This window comes from Rissa tridactyla, chromosome 6 (assembly GCF_028500815.1).
Source record: "Rissa tridactyla isolate bRisTri1 chromosome 6, bRisTri1.patW.cur.20221130, whole genome shotgun sequence".
Taxonomy (NCBI): domain Eukaryota; kingdom Metazoa; phylum Chordata; class Aves; order Charadriiformes; family Laridae; genus Rissa; species Rissa tridactyla.
This window is the reverse complement of record NC_071471.1, coordinates 16,840,668-16,859,963: the sequence shown is the minus strand read 5'-3', so window position 1 is coordinate 16,859,963 and position 19,296 is coordinate 16,840,668. Positions and strand designations below refer to the sequence as shown.

The following is a 19,296-nucleotide window of genomic DNA, read 5'->3' as shown; positions in this document are numbered from 1 at the left end:
TGTGACTTTGAGACATCTCTGTTAAGAGTCTGTGCTAGGTTTGGGGCTGCTGTGCCTAGCTGCTCTGAGGAAACTCTTCTAGAAACTAATTCTCTGTTTCTCCAGTGATAGAGTGGGATTTTTTTTTTTTTTTTTTTTTTTTGGCCCACAACAACTTGTGTTCACTAATTCCTGGCACTTGGGATGTATGAAGCAGGTCCATCCTTTCCATCCTTTGAGAGAGGAGAGGAGCTCAGACATGGCGAACAGCATCACCTGTGCTAGGTGACGCTAGTCTTAACAGAAATCTGGACTATGGTTAATACTCATTTTCAGTCTGTGACCTTCAGTACATCATCTAATCCCAACTTCTTTTTGTTTCCCACCAGTTAGATAAACAGCATAAGGAAGGTTTCTTTTATTTTTCCCTCCCTGCCGCCTTCTGTTGGTTATTAAGATCGAGGTTGTCCCAGTGCAGCTGTTTTGTTCTCCAGTGTTGGATAGACTTGACCATGGCTCCCAAGAGTAAGCATCCTACCATAAAGGCACCTGCCTGTATGCATTTCAATTTGTCCAAACTTACCTATGTGCAGGATGCAGCTGGCGGCCACCAGCTGGGGTGGCCATGAGTTGTATAGCTGTGGTTTATACTGCAGTCGTTGCGTGGCTTGGCCCTCACTGCAGGCACAGGGTCCTCTTCTGTGTAAAACCACAGAGCTGATAACGGATCCAATGGCTTTCTGATGGGACGGAGAGCTCTGTAACTGTGTAGGAGAAGTACCTCTCAGGGGTGCTTGGCATCAACCTTTTACACGCTTCCCTTCAGCAAGGTGGGGGCACAAGTGGAGCCCAGCCACGACCCTTCCCATTGTTGATCGGTATCTTTTCATGTAGGGAAGTGTAAGGGTGAACCCATATACCTTCTTCCTCTGGACCGTTTTGGTCAAGCTTTATTTGATTTTTATAGAACTCTTTCCTTATGTTTTTGTCCTTGAACGTAGCCTGTCTCAGTGCACTTGAACACAAACCACTTGTGCCAGTTGCTGTTTGCAGTGCCATTTTTTGCATGTCTTTTGCTGCTTCATATCTTGAAGATATTTCTTCTTGGAGTCAGACTCTTTGACACCTTATTCTCTATTCAGATGCATATAGAAGAGTTTGTGTGGCATTCTTTCTTGAGTTGCTATTGCTAGAATTACCCGTCTGCTTTTGTACTTTAATGATATAAATCCCGAGCTTGGGCTAATAACAGCAAAAAGCAGAGTTTTAGTACTTGCACAGAAGGCTGTAGTACTAAATGTTGGTGACAACCCCTCCCTGTGTTCCTCTGTATGGGATTTGTTGCCATATTTAGTGAAATTTATCGGGACAGCCGTATAAAATATGGAGAAATCTGCTTGAGTTAATTTGATGATTGGCATTATTTTTTGACAGAACGTTGTTCTTTGGTGTTGCCTGATTGCCAGGGACAGGTCACATCAGTGGTTTCAGAGGGACACAGAGAGGCCAGCTGTGGCAGTACCAGTGGGTTTCAGTGTTTAACGGAGATGAGCATTTGGGAGGGCAGGAATGAGACATCCGAGTCAACTATCGTGCAGCTTAATAGTTGCCTGTCTAACTAGTACTGTGCTGCTGAGGAAGCTGACTGTTTCAGCAATCTCTGCTAACTTGTCTTTAAAGATTTTTGTATAGTGCTGCTTCTTTTCTACTTGACCTAGTTTATGCTGTGCATGTTGAGTCAGTACCTACATTAAAAGCCTTCATTCTCCTACTTTCTTGATGGGTTTCTGGTGCATTGGGTCACCATTCCAGACTACTGTTTTATTTATTTATTTATTTGTAATCGTGTCTCCCCTGTAAGCTGCTTCAGAGCAAATTCTTATTCTTCATTAGTTTTATTCTTCCCTGGAACATTACTTAGTTTGGGAAAAAGTGTAATGCCTATCTTGGGCCATTCTTCCTCAAGGACTGAGAACTTTCATATGACTATGAACTACGGTTTTTGGTGAAATATGTCAGTGCGGACTTGTCTGCCAGGAAAACTAATCCAAAATGCAGTAGCAGGTTTTGAGACTGCAGAAAATTGATGAGCTTGGTAAGATCAGAGAAGAAAAACAGATCTCTAGTAAAAGCAAACGCAGCTTTCAAGGCACTTAGCAGAGGTATAGAGCCATTTTAAGTAACACAGATAAATATCTCCCTGGAGCTTTTGCTTTTTCGTCTAAGCACAGATCAGAGAACAAATAGGAAAATGCGGGGGGGAAAAACCAAAAGCTTTAAAGATGTCAATGAACATTTTTCAAGCTGAAAATTACTTTTAGCAGTGAAAATAGCAGAATATGCATAAGGCAAAAGTAACGAAGCCGTGCATAAAATAAGGGAAAAGAATGAGATCAGAGGGATGCAAAGAAAGTTTTGAATGAAGTGACTGCTAACTCCCTTCTTATAAATGACTTACTTTTATTTGTTCTTGAAAAAATTTCTGATTTGTTTTTGTTGCTGTACTGGTACACTGAAAGTTGTTCATTACTATCAGACAAATGTTTTTCAGACAGTGTATGAGCAAAAAGTGATACTTTAATGCGCTTAAAAAAAAAAATAAATTTAAGTGCAAACCATGGTAATTCTGCATAAAAATGATTATATCTGTGGCATTCCAGCTGGTTTTGAGTTTTATATTAATGGGCTAGGTCTTAGCCCCAGAACTGCTTTATATGCAATCTACACTACTGGCATGTATTCGGTAGAGAACTTTTATATAATGATATGATGTGTCAGAGCAAAGCTATGGGAATGTTTGATTTTTTTGTGAAATGTCACTTAAAATTGCGTGGTTGGGTAGTTACACACTTCCACAGAAAATTCTGCTTTAATCAAAAGCTCATATGCACCTCCATGTCCTGAACTGCCATCAGTATTGAGTAGAGTTCCAGGGTTAGACAATGAGCATGTCTTTGCTATGTTGTGTGTATTTATTGAACTTGAAGCATAAGCAATCAAGTATTTAGTTCAAAAATAGCTCATACTCCAGTCATTTTGATGTCAAGTTACTGCACTGAAGTGATAGCTGCTACACTGAATTTACGCCTCACCATGTTATTAGAAGTAATGAAGTGATGTGGCTTTAACAAAACATCACATGTGGTGAAAGCATTGACAGGGACGATCTTTGCACGTCTTGCTGTAACCTCTGACAGCACTTTATTTTGTATTACTGGGGAGCTTTGCTTTTAGGTTATGAACCTAATGAACCCTTAGGCACGTCTTCTTGGCCCATCGACACAGGTTCATACGGTGCACTTGCATTATGGAGTAAAATGAGGGCTCAAGAACAGGCTTATGCATCCCAGGCTCGGAGTGGTGCTTTGCCTATCCAAGCTGTACAAGATCAAACTCAAAGGTTTTTTTCACCTGTTCTGCAAAAATTTTGTGTGTGCCATCATGTGTAACTTGGGCAGCCAAGACTGTCACCAGGAATGATGATAGCAATATCTGTGGTTTCACTTAATTCAATTCTACTACCATAGCTATGTCAAGTCAGTTAACTAGTAATTTTAGTTTGTGTCAGCTGTTGTTGTCTGCATCGTGTTTGTGCTTAGCTACTTATTTCATGCGTAGAAATCTTTGTGAAGCCCACCTCTTTGTCATGGAAACTGTTGTCCTAGCAATTGCTAATCCAGATGAATATGTCAGCAAATGTTTTCTTTAATCATTGACATTTTTCACAGATCTTGAGAACAGAAAGTTTATGCTCAGTAGCCTATACAGATATGGGATGAATGAATGATTGGTCAACATGCCACTGAAGGGTATTTGCTAACACCTTGAGGAGACCTTAGGAAAGGTTCCTGCCTGTGAACCAGATGAAGTGCCATTTTCTTCTGTGCAAGGAGTATATATGCCATATTTTTATTTCGCTCAGGCTTATGCCTGTATCTTGAGACTTCAGTGCTTGTTCTAACTACAGACCGCTAACCCTGTATTACCTGTAGCTTATTCAGAGCTGTGCTGAGCAGAATAGCCCTCCTGGGGCAAACACTTTTTTAGGCAACAAAAAGGGTACTCAAATTAAATACATGTGTGGACAAAGAGGAAGGTGAATGTTTTTCCCAAAGGCTGAGAGTTTCCTTGGTCTAATAGGATTTGGTAAATTGTAATCAGCAATGTATGAATTGGCAGACGTGAGCTTGTTACCTAGTCAAGTCTCCTGTCAACACAGCAATGTCAGAATGAACTCATGTTTGCGTCATCTCTGCCCTGCACCTTTGTTCAGAGCCTGTTTTCTTATTCTTACTTGATCTTTTCCTTTCAACATGCAGCAGTTGTTGATTTATTTTTTTTTTAAATCATACTTTCCAGTCTAGAAAAAAGACACAATCATTTATGGTAACAAAACATGAATGGAGAAAAATTCTCTGAAAAATGGGCATGCGCCAGGCTGGAATTGTGCCCTGAAATTGCCTATATAGTTTCCTTGCCTTTTTTTCCTGTATGCTGTGCTATAGTGTCCCTCACCCCAGCTAAGCTATACCAATTTGTTCTTTTTGTTGTTGCAGTGATCACCGATGGGGCACTGGATAAGACAGCTCTAACAGATGATGTGGGAAGTGAGGAGGACCTGTATGAGGACTTCCGGAGCTCCAACCACCGCTATGGCCACCCTGGGGGAGGCGGAGAGCAGCTTGCCATCAATGAGGTATTGCACTGGTCGCTTTCTGACAGGCAGGATAAGGAAGGATGCCAGTTCTTGCTGTGAATCGTAAGAGAGGTCAACAAGTAAAGCAATAATGGCAAAGTGGATGGGGCTTCAAATATCATTTACTGTGGGTACCACTTACAACTGGGTAATGACAGGGTCTGGGCCTGCCATCAGGGCGCTGTCTCTAACAGTAGAGGACAACGATGTAAGGTAATGCAGAGCCACAGGTCCTGAGCAGGTAACTCTTCTCTTAAGTGTTTTTAGATGGGAAGTTTAAAACCATTAACGAGCAGCCTCATCAGAGCTGGTGTGAGACTTGAGATGTGTTGTACTGAAGGCATAAAGGAAATGTATGTACACTAGGTTGGTTTTTTGTTCAACTTCTTTATTAGTAAATGAGAAGGGTGAAAAGTTTAATTTACGCTTGGTCTGCACTGCTTCTTCCTGTTCCCCAGTAAATTCACTCTAGGGATGTGAAAGATGTGCCTTTTTAGTCAGTGCTTTTAGCTATTTTATAGTGCTGACACTGATTAACTTGAGAACAGCAATTTAAAAATTAACTACTTAGTTTAACTGATGCGATGAGCAACATAGTAACAGGATTTAAGATGTTTTTTCTGTAAAAATACAATGGCTTTGTCTAATGCATTAGAGGTGGCATCCTGTTACCCACAGAATGCTTTTTTGATGGGGTGAACTAATAAGCTTTTTCATTGGAATAGTGCAGCATGCTCACCATAAGAGTGATCTCTTGCACTCTTATACCTTCCCTGTACTCGTTACCTTTACATGACCTTCACAAGATGAGAAGGCAAGGATAAAAGATGCATTATATTTTCTTGTGGCTAAGCTATAACTGAAACTATGTTGACTGAGGCTCTGTGCCTCTGTTTGATATATACAGCGATGGTGCTTCTGGGGTCTGCAAAAGCTCCAGAAAGCTGCACGGTGAGGATAACAGCTTTTCTTCAAAGACTGTAGCAGCAAGTGCTCTTCTAGCAGTTTTCCTGCTTCTAGTGCTCAGAATCCCTGACTACAGCTCTGGGTGCCTGGGGTAAGGAAGAGACTTGCTGTGTTTTCTTCCCCTATTCCTTACATCCAGGTGTTATCAAACCATGGCCAGAGCTTTTTGATTTAACCTCAGCTGTTTTGAACTGTTGCTACCGGCAAGCAAGCATTAGTAGAACATCAGAAAATCTTGAGTTGTGTTCTCCCACGTTTACCCGGTGTGTTTCTGAGAGTCCCAGGCACCGCAGGAGTCAGTCCCACAGTGTGCACTGAGAGTGTGGGAGGAGGATTCTGCCTCTCTCCCATCCAGGTGCTTGCCTTGGTAAGTCTTCTCAGTGTGTCTCATCAAACAGAACGTCCTCTGGATTTTTGTTTCCTGTTTTTAAAGCAAAAGGCAAAATATTTTACTTTTTTAAAGGAAATCTTTACAACTCTTTAAAATCAGGAAAAAAATTAACTTGGCAGTGGTCCGTATATCCATCATGTATGTTGAGGTTTTCTCTTTCATCTCAGATACTGTTCATTATTATTGAGAACAATTGTTTTTCTTTCTTTTCTTCAAAGTTCATTTTATTAGAGTAAGATTCCATCATTTAACTTCTAATCAGGAAAGCAAATGGATGTGTCCAAAGCAGGTGTAATTTGTGTAGTCTTTGAAGTGTATATGGGGTTTTGTTGGCCAGTTGACTGGAAGAAAAAAGATTATTTTTGGCTTGTTCCCTAGGAGTTTGCCTGTTCAGGGGCCAACAAAACTGTAAGAACAGGCAGTACATTGTTTACTTTGTCAACTGGTTCCTACGGGTAATTAATCCACCACTTAGCTTCACTGAGCCTTAGCAAAGTGCTTTCCTACACAATCACTTCCTGGAACAAAAGAGTACAATAAAATACAAAATCTCTGAGCTGAAATGCTAAATCTGTGGGGTAGGGATTGTACATGAACAGACATCTTAAGTGTTGGAATTGAAATATCTCAAATAGCTGGCAATCGGACAGGCCTATCTTCAGCTGTCTGCTGGACCAAAAGCTGGATATCGATTAGTCTTGAGTATTTTCTGTAGTAGTGCTAGGAGTGATGTAGGGTGAAGATACCAATGTCTAATCATTTAGTCACGTTTTGTGAGTAGTCTTGTCTTTGTTTTATTGTATTGCAAATTGCATTTTATTGGTTGTGGATAAGGAAACTATGGTAACCACATTATTCTTAGCCTTCTTGGAAGAAACAGCTTTCAAATAAACAGAGAAGGTTGAAATACATTTTTAAGGCATTTGGCAGACCAAGTGTTGCATTAAAAAACAAAACGCCCAACCACTAAGTTTTAGCTCGTTTTGGATCAAGAGAAAATGGTTATGAAATAAAAAAGAAACCTTTCATAAAACTAGAATGGTTTATTGGCAAGCAGACTAGAGGGATAAAAGAAAGCTGGGAAGGTTGTATAGAGCCCACCTAAGAAGATCAGCATGAGAGTGTGTAAGAGCCAAGAAAAATCAATCAAAAAGTAATAATAAGGGTTTGGGATGAGAAAAGAGGCAGGGGAAGTAATTTTCTTGGGGCATCTGTTTGACGTTCTTTCAAATGCATTCTTGATGCTCATGAAAAGAGAGTTTTGTGTTTAGATTTAGATTGTACTTGGTGGAGTTTACTTTGTGTTCGTTCCAGGCAAAGACCCTATCCTCGTATCTTTTTGCTTCTACCATGTAATAAGGTAAAATGTGGCAAGAGAAAAATCTATACTGCAAATGCATTGCAGTTCTGTCCTTTCAGTGCAGAAATATTATGCATAGGACAGACCATAGCTTCAAGCTTCAGGAATTGTGTTATATGCAGACTGCAGTTGAGAATGTGAGGAATTAAGCATATAAAAAGCCTGTCTGCCCAGCTCTTCAGTGATTGTGGTGATAATAAGGAAAACTATGCTGCTTATCAAGTGATTGGCCTGGACGAGTAGGCTTAGGCTCTTTGCTGTGAAATATCTGATGTGTACAAAGGGTTTGTTCTGTCCTGCTGCGCGAAGGGTCCATATGGTGCTCCGCTTCTGGAAGAAATGCGGTTGCAGTTCAGCGTGTGGGGTGTTGAGCCCCTTGCAGCCATAGATGAACAGTACTGTCCCCGTCTTGTGAAAGCAAAGCACTAAGTGTTTGGAAAATAACTGCAAGACTCCCTGGTTTTTTCCTTATCTCTTACGGCTCTATGTTTGATAAGTTTGGAATTTGGTATGTGAAGTCTTATTCCTGAAGAAGCGCACGACTCGTTGGCTTCAGCAGGCCAGGATTTTATCTAAGACATGTAACACCATTGCCTTATGTTTTAAAGTGACAATACTGTAGTATGTTACAGATGTTTGTGCTAACCAGTGCTTGTTGACAAGATGCAATTAAGCTAATTGGTTCCAACATACATGTTTCTGATTTAGCAAAGTAATTCATACAGAAAAATATTCAGGAAGTGGCGCAAACAATACATCTGCCACGTACCAAAGGCAGCAGATACTGTAGCAGTCCTCTGTGTCTTACTGAGGAGTGTAGAACGGGGGCTTTTGAGTCTCTAAAGCATTATTCTTCTGCTAAACTCTTTGATCGCTCACTGGGAAGTTGTTCTAAGCTTACCCAGTGCTCCTCTGGGCACAGCCAATTTTAAACCAGACAGACATGTAAACTGTTGTTTGTTTAAAAAAAACCAAAAACAACCAAAACCCAAACAACCCACCAAACAAAACCCCAACCTCGTAAAATGTTAATGCAGATGAAATCAGAACAACATATTTTAATTTTGTTACACGTGAACAATATCCTTCATAGCATTTTTCACATTATCTATCTACATTCCAATTAATAGAAATCTCTTGTGTACTGTATAAGCACAAATTTCAAAAGACAGAAAAAATTTCAAATAGTGCCGCAAAATGTTATCATCCCCTTTTTTAAAAAGAGTACAGAATAGGTTGAAAAAGCAACGATCACAACAGATTTCCAGACTGAAAACAGAATTAGAATTATTGATCACATGGAAGCAATATATAACATTCCTGTCTAATCTGGGAGAGGAGATTTATTACCACTTTTTTATCTTAACGTGAGTATATTGCTCTCCCAACTGATACTAAAGCAAATAGAAACCAGTTAACAAATACCCCCCCCTTTTTTGTTTTTTTTTTTTTTTTCCGGAGGGCTTAATTCCCACTTTTGTGTCTTGCGTATTTCTGCAACCAAGGTTGACAGCTGTGGTCCAGAAGCAGCAATTATGATTTATTTGCAGAGTACTGTATAAAGCTCAGTGCTGTCAAGAACAAGAAATAATGTTCCCCGATGGACATAAATCTTTACTGGATCGGAGTTTTTGGTCCCAAGTGCTTGCGTAACTTTGTATAGGGCTCAGATGTGAATGTTCAGAGTATGGAGTCAGAATTGTAACTTCTTTTACTGCCTGATGGATTTAGTTTTTACGGTTCTCCGGTCTGCAAACTTCTAAGGTCATTTCAGAGGGCTTTTTGCAATGGATTTAAAGCAAATCAGTATATTCAAATACTCTATAGCAATTATGTCCCATCAAACGTTAGGATCAGGAGCTAAGTGGTCCCAGGGGTTGCCAGAGCCATATTTCTGCTTTCTCCCACTGGCAGCTGTGGCTGCTCTGAGCCAGTTTCTCCTGCCCTCATCAGCGTTAGGACTTGGTTGTCCCCTGTGCAAGGGATCCTTCCCCAGCAGGCTCAAGATGAAGAGAGGGTGGTGGAAACCAGCTCATTCAGCACTGTGGACTATCCTTGTCTGAGGACAGACTGTCTTGCAAGTGGATGCTGAGGATTTTGGAAAGGTGGGAGAAATGGGATAAGCTTTCACATTTGCAGTCATGCAGTTGAGCCCTTAGCAATCCAAATGCTTGTTCCCATACGTATGTGTGAGGTGTGAGTAGGTAGCTCCCATAGCTTGTATGCGATGGTCTGTGGCGTACACACAGACCACCAGCAGGAGTTCAATCCACACAGATGCATTTCTATAAACTGCAATTTTTTTAATAGCCCTATTGCTCTGATACTCATTAGGAACAAACAAAGAAACCCAACCCAAGCTTAGCTTAGTTCTTGAGGCAAGAATAGCACGTGGGGAATCTGACACAGTTTTAACTCCTAAACAAAGACGCTGAGGTGTTACAGTGGAAGGGGCCCTGCACATCCATAAGGGAATGACTGAGTTATGGGGTCGGTCTCTGAATGGACCTAGCTCTTCCTTCCAGGCGCCAAACTGAAGAAGCAGAACAGGAGGGGCAGCCTCTATGTTTCACCTCTTTGTGGGCACGGGTGTGTCCTCACACACGTACTGACATGTTTAAAGAGGGGAAGGTAATGCCCAAACTTTCATCTGTGACTGTAAACCGGACCGAAATACGTCACTCAAAGGAAATAACTGGAGACAGCATGATGGCTTTGGAGTTCTTACATCAGCCCTGCCAGCTGTTAAATTGTAAAGACTCTAACAGCTTCTGTTAACGCTTGTTAATGATAGCTTGAGAGTATTAGGGGAGTCTTAATAATGTCTGGTTTTTGCCGGCATGAAATGTGTTCCCAGTTACTGGGTTGTAGAGAGAGACTTGGCTCCACAGTTTTCCCCTTGGACGAAAAAATGATCCAACAATGTTTTAACTCCTGAAGTGCCAAATCATCTCAAGGTTTGCCTGTATTTTATCCAGTGTATCCCTGGGTTCCCAGAACTCTGTCTGATGCTCCACACCACTTAAAGAAAACATGGCATGTCTACAGATGCTAATCCAAGAGGTGTTTGTCTGTTTATGGTGAAGGCTGCAACCAACTTCCAATACTTTGGCATCCCATTAAAAGAGCTCTTTTAATCCGTATCGGTGGCATATCCTATATGGCTAAGGGTTGCATTTGCAGAACGTCTTGGCTTCCTGCCTGACACTTCTAGTACATGGCGCCACTGAGATCTTCAAACCCTTGCTCTGCTGCACTTGAGTTAGTGTAGCAGGCAGGCGCTAACCCTCTGAGGTCCTGGTGGTCCCTACCTGCTGAAGGCTCTCACAGGCACCCAGTCACAGGCTTCTGGTCTGCCACCCTTCAACCAGTGTTGCCTACAGGACCTGATTGTGGTGTGCACACGCTCGATCAGGCCCCGTGCAACAGCCAAGGATAACCTGTGAGCAGATGAAGATGAGTGATTTCACCATTCATGTGTAAAGTGCGAGCCTTGCTTTCAAACCTGCCCTCTGTCTGATACAGAGAAGGAACTTGCCCCTGTCCTTGATGTATTTCACAGCTATCCTTGGGAGCTCCTTCTTTGGCTTTAGGGAATCCTTGGTTTGGTACCTAACTCTCCACTGCCGTTCTGTGGGAGGAAGAGCATTAGAAGCACTGCAATATTTGCACCCCTTCTAAGATTTGACTTCAGAAGTGAAGCATAAATTAAACTGCAGTTATTCTTGCTTGAAATGGTAGCCTGATCGCGTGCAAAGACAAGTCTATTTTGCAGAATCTTGCTGTTACAACTCGCTCTGTCAATGTCTTTATTTTAAAAATAGTTTTTGGGATGTCCATGCCCCAGTTTGCTAGTTCAAGAAACACCTGTGATGGATAACAGTGCAATAACAAAATGGATATTGGAGTACAAAGATTTGCTGAGCGAAGCAGATAAAGAAGGAATGTAACAGAGTAGGAATGCTGGGTAAAGGTTAGTGTAGAGGTTATTCCAGGTTTAAGTGTTTGCATAGAGACAGAGGAGTGAACATATCTGGCTTTATACCATACTCATGCCTTAGTTTCCTCTCAGCATGGTTTTGATATCAGAACTTTTCTTAGATTCGTTCTCCTCTCTTCAAATCCTGATTTAGAGAAGCTCCTCTCTGCAAAGTTTTCTTTTTTTCCTAATCCCCAGAATAATTTTAACCCTGTGGTGGAAAAATAAAATCCTTCCTGACTCTTCTGGCCCTTCAGAGAGCACTGTTAATCCCTCCAAAGCTCTCCCCTGTTGGCTTCAGCCCTGTCCTATGACCCAAGGCCCCTTGTCCTACACTTAGTAAACTGGGGGCAGAGTTAGCAGCAAGTTCAGCCATGCTTTAATGCAGTGAAGGCATTGGCATATTCCTTGCAGTTTTAGATTACCACTCTGATAAAAGCAGCAAAACTGCGGGAGCTGCAGGGGGAAGAAAGATCAACGAGAAAACGAAATTGCTGAAGTGCCAACCCCACTTTTCTTCAGGCTCATGGAAAGACTTCCCCTCCCTCCGGAGCACTGGGGACCAGCCCTCGCTGGGTGCCAGCCCTCGCTGGGTGCCCTCGGCATGCCCTGGGGAGTCATACGCCTGCTCCTTGCAGCAGAATGAGGAAATGTTACTTGCATTAACCCCACGACTCCCACACTTGAACACATGCGCGCTCCATAGGCAGGCAAACAGAATGGCCTTTGTCCCCAGCAGCAGGGGACTGACTGGCCCACCTCCATGTGGCACATACTTTTCAGGCAGATTTGCATGGAGTTGTGGAGTGTGATCAGGGCCTTGGAGGACAGGAGTAGAGCTGTGCTGGTCTACAGCAGTTGAACCTCAAGTGCAGTTTCTTTCTTGAAGTTTTGGGTTGAGGGGCAGGTGTAGTTGTAGGGAACAGTGACCTAGAAAGGTGTTGATGGGTTTTTTTTTTTTTTTTTTTTGATCCTACTTCTAGCTGGTTTTATCTATGATCTTGAGAGAGGTTCCTGCTTCTGGCTGTTCCACTGACATGTCATGGGCAAGTCTTTATGTCAACAGATTTTATGAAAATAAAGCTATCCAGTATGGACTGAATGTCCTGTTTTTTCCCATTCCTCTGTCCCTAACGGATGCGTTGCTAGTATAGCAGAGGGGCACCCTGTTGATTTAGTGTTGGGGCTATCAATTTCCCTTCCCTGCCTTGCTGATCATCTTGAAAGCCACTTGCCAAGTTTGCTTCTGAGCTGCGTCTTAGATTGTTACTAATTTCTTGGTTGATGGGGCAGGCTCTTGGGGAACAGCCCGTCAAGCCTCGTTCTTTGAGGTGCATTGTTCTGCTTCATTTTTTCTGGCCTGCTGGCTAAAACAGAGGTATCAGTAAAAAAGGGCCTCAGGAGGCCTCTTGGCCCTGTGAAATTTCTGTCCTGCTTCTCTGTTGTGTACGACATAAAAATGTCAACCTGTTTCTTATACACATCTTATGTATGTCTCTTACACTCTCATAGCTGTTCTTGTACTCCATGGAGCTTGTTGCTCTCCCCAGCCCTCCTATGGCTCCTTTAATTCTATAAGAAGACAGTGAAGGAGGATTCTCAAATTAACATTATTATATGTCATCTTGGAAGAACTTTACAGAGATGTTAGTTGTAAGCAGTTTCCCTGTTTTCTGCATCCGCAAGGCTGATGTATTCTGTAAGAGGTGAGGAGGCTGAGGAGTTGGAAAAGTGTCATAACACTGCTCTGCAACCAAACACGTTTTTTAAAGATGACAGCGAAAGGAACCCTGTACTCATGTTTTATAATGTATGGGCTCAACAGAATATGCCAGACAGCCCAAACCTACGTGACTTTCTTGAAAACTCCTGTATAGTCAGAAAGAAAGAAGTCTTATGGTCTAGAAACTACCAAAAAATAAAGCCTGCTCCTGTTCCTTCCCCTCTCCAGCCATCTCTCTTAAAAACTCTTACAGGGATTATCTTTCAGTGTTTTTTCAACTCTGTATGTTATGCGTCTTCCTCTACCCCATGTTAGTCAACACATTCATCTTGTCACTTACCTTACACTGTTATTAATCTCCTCCTCCTCACCCACTTTGTCTGTTTTCACTGACTTCATTGTGGCTTCCTCTGACCTCACCTGCTTCAGGTCCCACTGCTCTGCCCATGCCTGTTCCCTCACTCCTTTTCCTGACTTGTCTTGGAGTGTTTCTGTGCCTCTGCTTCTCCCTTATTTCTCTGTTCCAGCACACATAGTGCCCAAATGAAGACGACTCCTTGTCTTTCTGTGCTACCCATGGCTGTCAAATTTTCAGCTCAAAAACAGGGTAGTGAAGAAAAAAAAAAAAAAAAAGGCATTAAAAATAAATTCTAGGACCTCCTGAACACCTCTCGCGGTCACTAAGGATGTTGTTGCCACCCTGTCTGTTCTTGTTCCTCACTTCTGTAATGAGAGTGTCATCTTCTATTCTGACCCCTTTCTGGCTATTGCATTCAAGCTGTGAATCTTGCCAGGTCTCTAAGATGCAGCATTTCCTTTCCTATCCAGCCATCTTACTGTCCATCCCATTCAGCCTGTCTTTATTTCAGAGCATCATTAATACAGCATGCTTTGTTCTGTCTGTGTCCAATCTTGCATTGAAAAGATCCATTTTCCAAGGCTATTGCATGGATTGTGACAGCCTGTCTTTGCTTCTCTCTGCTTGTTCCTTGCTCCACCACATCTATCGTAACGTGCTTCGTTTTATAGAATTATAGAAAGGTTTAGGTTGGAAGGGACCTTAAAGATCATCTAGTTCCAAGCCCCCCCCTGCCCTGGGCAGGGACACCTCCAACTAGACCAGGCTGCTCAAAGCCCCGTCCAGCCTGGCCTTGAACACCTCCAGGGATGGAGCATCCACAGCTTCTCTGGGCTTTGTTTTGCAGGTCATTCCTGTCTGTATCCCTTGCTTGTCATTTGCCATTCAGTACTGAGAGACAGTTTTCCACCTTCAGTCAAACCTAAAAAGCATGCCCAGCACTAGCCCAGCCCACCCTGGAAATGTGTCATCTCCTGTGTGTGATGCTGGAAGCTCCGTTGCCTCAGCTCACACAAGCCCGTGGGATGTGTTGTGTCAGTACGTGGCTCACAGCAGCAACACGGTTCCTCTGACACCAGAGCTCTAGGCCGTGACAGTAATTCCCAGATGCTTCTAACTTGTTAATAGTGATTGTTGCTGCTCTTGAAAATAAAACTTGATCTAGAAGAGCTTGGGAGATTTTCTGTCTTTAGTAGAGTCTGAAAGCAGAAGACTGGTTGCTAAGCAGATTCTGTCGGGGTTTTTTGTTGTGGCTTTTTTTTTTTTTTTTTTTTAATTGTTGGGGCGGCCTCTACATGGCTGCTTTTTTTGCAGTGTACCGATGTGGCCATGCCTTAATCTATGTACTACACAAAGAAACCGTCAGGCCAATTTTCTTTCCATTGATAATTATCTCGTGAATCTCAGTACTCAAGCAGGAGAACGACTTGTAAAGTTTTGGCAGTATGAGATGAGTAAACTGTCCTGGGGAGTACTGGCTGTAGAAGTTGTGTGGGCTTAAACGATGCAGTACTAGCTGGAGAAACATGCAGTGGGAGTAACTGTGCTCTAGTAACACAGTGTTACACACTGCAAAATTCACAGCAAATTGTGGGCCTTTGACAGACTGTTTTCCATTTTAGAAATATGTGATCACAAGCGGTTTAAGAAGCCGTACTTGTTCTGATGTTTTCTGGCCGTGGCTCAATAGTGAATGACATCCTTTCGGGAGGTGCTAGCTGCAGTTGTTACTGAGGGTTAATTCAGTGCATAACAGGGTTGATAGTTGCTTAGTTTGGATGCTGGGCAAAATGTGAGAGTGGGATATTTGCGTGTTAAGGAAAGTTGGTTTTCATGGATTGATTTGCAGGTAGCAATTCTTGCCCCTCTCACAGTTTCATTCTCAGGCCTTGTTTTCAGTTGTTGAACTGAATACCGAGTAGAAATTTGTCCATCGAATGTCCACTCATAGCCTGGATTCTTTTTTGAAAGATGCATTTGAAATGGTTTGATCACCACAGTGTGATTAGGTGGAAGTATTTTCATCACCCAGTTAAAAAAATAAAAATTAATAGAAAATTATTCCCCAAGAAACTCTTCAACAGGTCAGTGTTGTGAAAAGGGCAGTAATAATTTGGTGATTTTTATGTTAAAGAAAGGTTAAAGTGGGGGGAGGGGGCAAAAAAACAGTCATATTGATCCAGGTGACATTTGTTACTTGTGCTGTTAAACCATAGAAATTTTCTGCGTGTGCTGAACATGTTCTTTTCCTCTGTAGTTCTGTGTACACAGCATCCAGCCAGCCAGTGATGCCAACTAGAGGGACAGGGAAGTTTGTATTTGCGTCTGTGGCTTCATTGGTGTAGAAAGAGAGAGTAGTGCTACCTTAGAAGATACCTGATTTAGGAACAGCTCAGGAAAACTTGTAAAGAAGTTAGTATTTGCATACTCAGTGCTGTGTTCGCATGGTATGAACAGAGCGGGCACACACACCACGGAGCTGCCTGCCTGGTTTGCCCACGCTCTGTGCCCCACACAGAGAATAAGGCAGTGTGGCTGGGGCAAAAACTATGCGTTTGGGTCAGATGGGCCTAATCCAGGCTCAATTCTAGCACTTCTTCTCCTGTCTTTATTACTTGTTAATATTCTGACACATTTTTCACCTCATCGGAGAGAGGGTGTTGATAAATGACCCAGGAAGAGTATTCTTTTTTCCTCTAGTGATTTTTAGAGCACAGTTTATTTGTGTCTACAATAGTAATGTGTCCTCGGCTTTAAGAGGAGTTGAATTGTGTTTTCTGTCTTGTACTTGTAGCAAGCACATCCCTGTTGGTGCGAAGTCACGTATAGGAAGTCCTGGAAATGTGCTTTAGCAGAAATCTAGCTTACTAGTCAGAGCCTTCCTTTCCGAGTTGGTTCTCTCGTGAGAGGGGAAAGGTGCTGGCGGCAGGGCTGCTCCCTCGGCACGGCTGCCTTCGGGGGCCTCCGCTGGGGCACATGCTCTCTGCCTTCCCAGGGCACTGCATATAACTTCACTGCTCATCTCCTCAGTTATTTATTTGCTTGTTCTACTGAAGCACCTGTGCTGCTTATTACAGTTATTAATTTTTCACCTTTATGTACGTGTGCTTTTCAGTTCCTAGTTCAGCTGCTACAATATTGAAACGCTCTTTTCATTTGGCAGACAAGTGGGTTTGTCTCTACACTCCTAAAACTGTCACCTAATACAGTCTTCAAAAGCTTAGGCCCCTCTCGCTGCACATACAAGCAAAGTGATGAGTAAGGGCTGGATAATAATTAGTATCATTTTGATGAGAAGCAAAGGGGTGTCTTTCCATTTCTGCTTCATCTAATATGAGACTGGGGGTTCTTGAGTAATTCACTCCCTGAAGGCTTGGTCACTGATCAGCTTCTGTAGCTCCAGCGTGGCTTTGAGTGCGATCCAGGCCGTTGAGGCCGCTCTGCGCTCGCCTCTTGCACCGTTTGAGTGGCAGCGCTATTCCCTTGGTGCAGTCCTGGCTGAGGACGGCTCTTAGAGGGAGGCTTGGAAGTAAATTATTACAATTGCAAATCAGATTCCAATGAAGACTGTGCAACGCTTACATGAAATATACTCCCTCAGTGATAGTTATGCAAACTAAATCCCACTCTACTACAAGCCACGAGGTAAAACCTTCAGTTATTTCATCTCTGGCTGATGCCACCTACCACAGAAGCATGTCTGATCATCAAGGAATAAGAATGAGGCTTTATTTCTGTCATAGAAAAATGCCACATGGTGTTTAGCAGCGTGCGGCAGGAGCTAGAGAGCTCCCCCCCTTCCCCCCGCCAAAACGCTTGGAGTTACCATGGAAGTGACTCCCCCGTGCGCAGACTCTGCGAAGGACTGTGTGAGGGGTTCACTGCGGGGGGAGAAAACAAAAGCCAGGTCACAGCTAGAGTCACTCTGCAGTCTTTGTCCTTGTCGAGACCAGTTTCTACTCATGCTTGCTTATTCACTGTGGGGTCAGAAGGGTTACTTCAACTTAACGGTAATTGTATAATGCTCCAAGATGTACGCAAGGTAAACATGTTGTATGTCCCCAGGCAACGTAGTGCAGGAGGGCACTTAGGTCTGTACATCAGAAAAGCAAAGGGGCATAGCTGTGGCTTCGGATGTTTCTTAGAGACAGCTCCAGCAAAGTTAGGTGAAAATATACCCTCCATTACAATTTTGCATCTTTTTTTTCTGCATTTTCATCTTGGTATCGGTTTCTCCCAACTTCTCCTTCCAGGCAGTCTCTGAGCAGCGTCCAAGAAGTAAACTACTTTCCCCTTTAAGATGTCTTTATAGATATTCAGTCAAAGTTTCTGTGCTTCCACCTTCCAATGCTCGAGCATGTTCACGAGTGGCAAAGATTTCAGGAGATTACTGGAGGTTTACATCATCATGGATTTTAGAAGTTGCCCAGTATCCTATGGCACCAACAGCACATCTCTGCCAGCCTGACTCACCAGTGTGCATCTTGGTGGGTCACTGGAGTTGATATTGATTTCTTTTCTGTGTAACTAAGTGACTAGAGGAGCTGGTAGTTGCTGTGCAGGTTTCAAAGAAGCATGTGTGATCATGCTTCCCATTCACAATGATTAGCTTCTCCTGAAGATCCACGTCCCTCACAACTACTTATGGTAGTTATGGTACTTATGGTGGCTTATGCCTAAACTCAGTTCATGAAAAACCTTCAAAACCACACAGGATTTGCAGAATGCCCAGGAGTTGAACAGTGCAATGAGAGTCAACTGTGGACTTGAAGTACTTTCATTAAATTGCAGTCTGCAAGCTTGGGGGTCTATGTATTATGCTGTGGTGCGTATGGCGGGGAGAATTGGTTTTTCAAAGCCATTAAGCAAATGCAGGCCAAAAACTCAAAACCACCTGGGAGCTCAGGCAGCCTGTGGATCCCAGTAGTTTCCTTTGTATGTGGAGTTCTGCTTATCAGGTCTCGAAGCTTCACTGAGAGCACAAGCCCTCTTCCTACACGTTATTCCCCTTGTTCTATATTTAGGCTAGTTGCAAGGCGATTTGCAGGATCTTTAAGTTCATAAACCAACAAACTAAAATAATCCTAGACTTGATTTTATAATGGCTGAAAAAGACAGATATCTTAAATGCTACAGAAGCATAAGGAGACAGTGGAAGTTGTTTGACTGCTTAGTACTTTCTATATAACCCCTGCAGATGTTAGCACAATTTGGGAAAAAATAAAATGAAATAAAGTACGTGGCCAGACCATAACTCTTAAACCTTCTCCCTTTTAAATCTTTCACCTACTGTGTTCCAGGATACATACAGGAGCTGTACAGATCTTCAAGAAACATTATGGGCATTGATGTGCTAATACCTGAAAAAAGACAGCTTTTTTTTTATATGCGTTCTTTCAATTGTGAGAGCAGCTGAGTGCGTTCTGTTCATACCCACGTCATGTGGCTGCTCCCTCATTGCCCTTCCCAGAGATGGATGCTACCACAGGGGTTTAGCAGTTAGTAGGTTTAAGGGGGGAGCCATGAATTCTGGTTCCTGCTCCTAGGAATGTGTGTGTGTGTGTGTGTGTGTGTATACACACAAACATACACATGTTGGGTTTTCAGATATTTTTTTTTTCCATGTTTGAAACTATTGGGTGAAGTGCAGAGTCATCCTCCTTGCACCCAGCTCCACGCACTAGCTACTGTATCATCTCGCCCTACCTCCAGGGGCTGGATTCCTATTTCTCAGTTTCACAAGGGGCTGTGTGTGGGGTGAGCCTGTGAGAACTGGAAGATGTGGAATTACCTCCTGTCAATGAAGGTCCTGAATACTGGGTCCTCCTCTTCCTTTCCTGCGGA

General features: G+C 42.8%; 1 protein-coding gene across 1 annotated transcript in view; it reads left to right on the top strand.

Annotated features, from left to right (window-relative positions):
- ARHGEF4 (Rho guanine nucleotide exchange factor 4) overlaps positions 1-19,296 on the top strand; it is a 217,691-nt gene that overhangs the window by 168,893 nt on the left and 29,502 nt on the right. Inside the window, exon 7 of the mRNA XM_054206849.1 lies at positions 4,536-4,675. Coding sequence (XP_054062824.1) covers positions 4,536-4,675 — 140 coding nt within the window. The remainder of the gene's footprint in view (positions 1-4,535; positions 4,676-19,296) is intronic.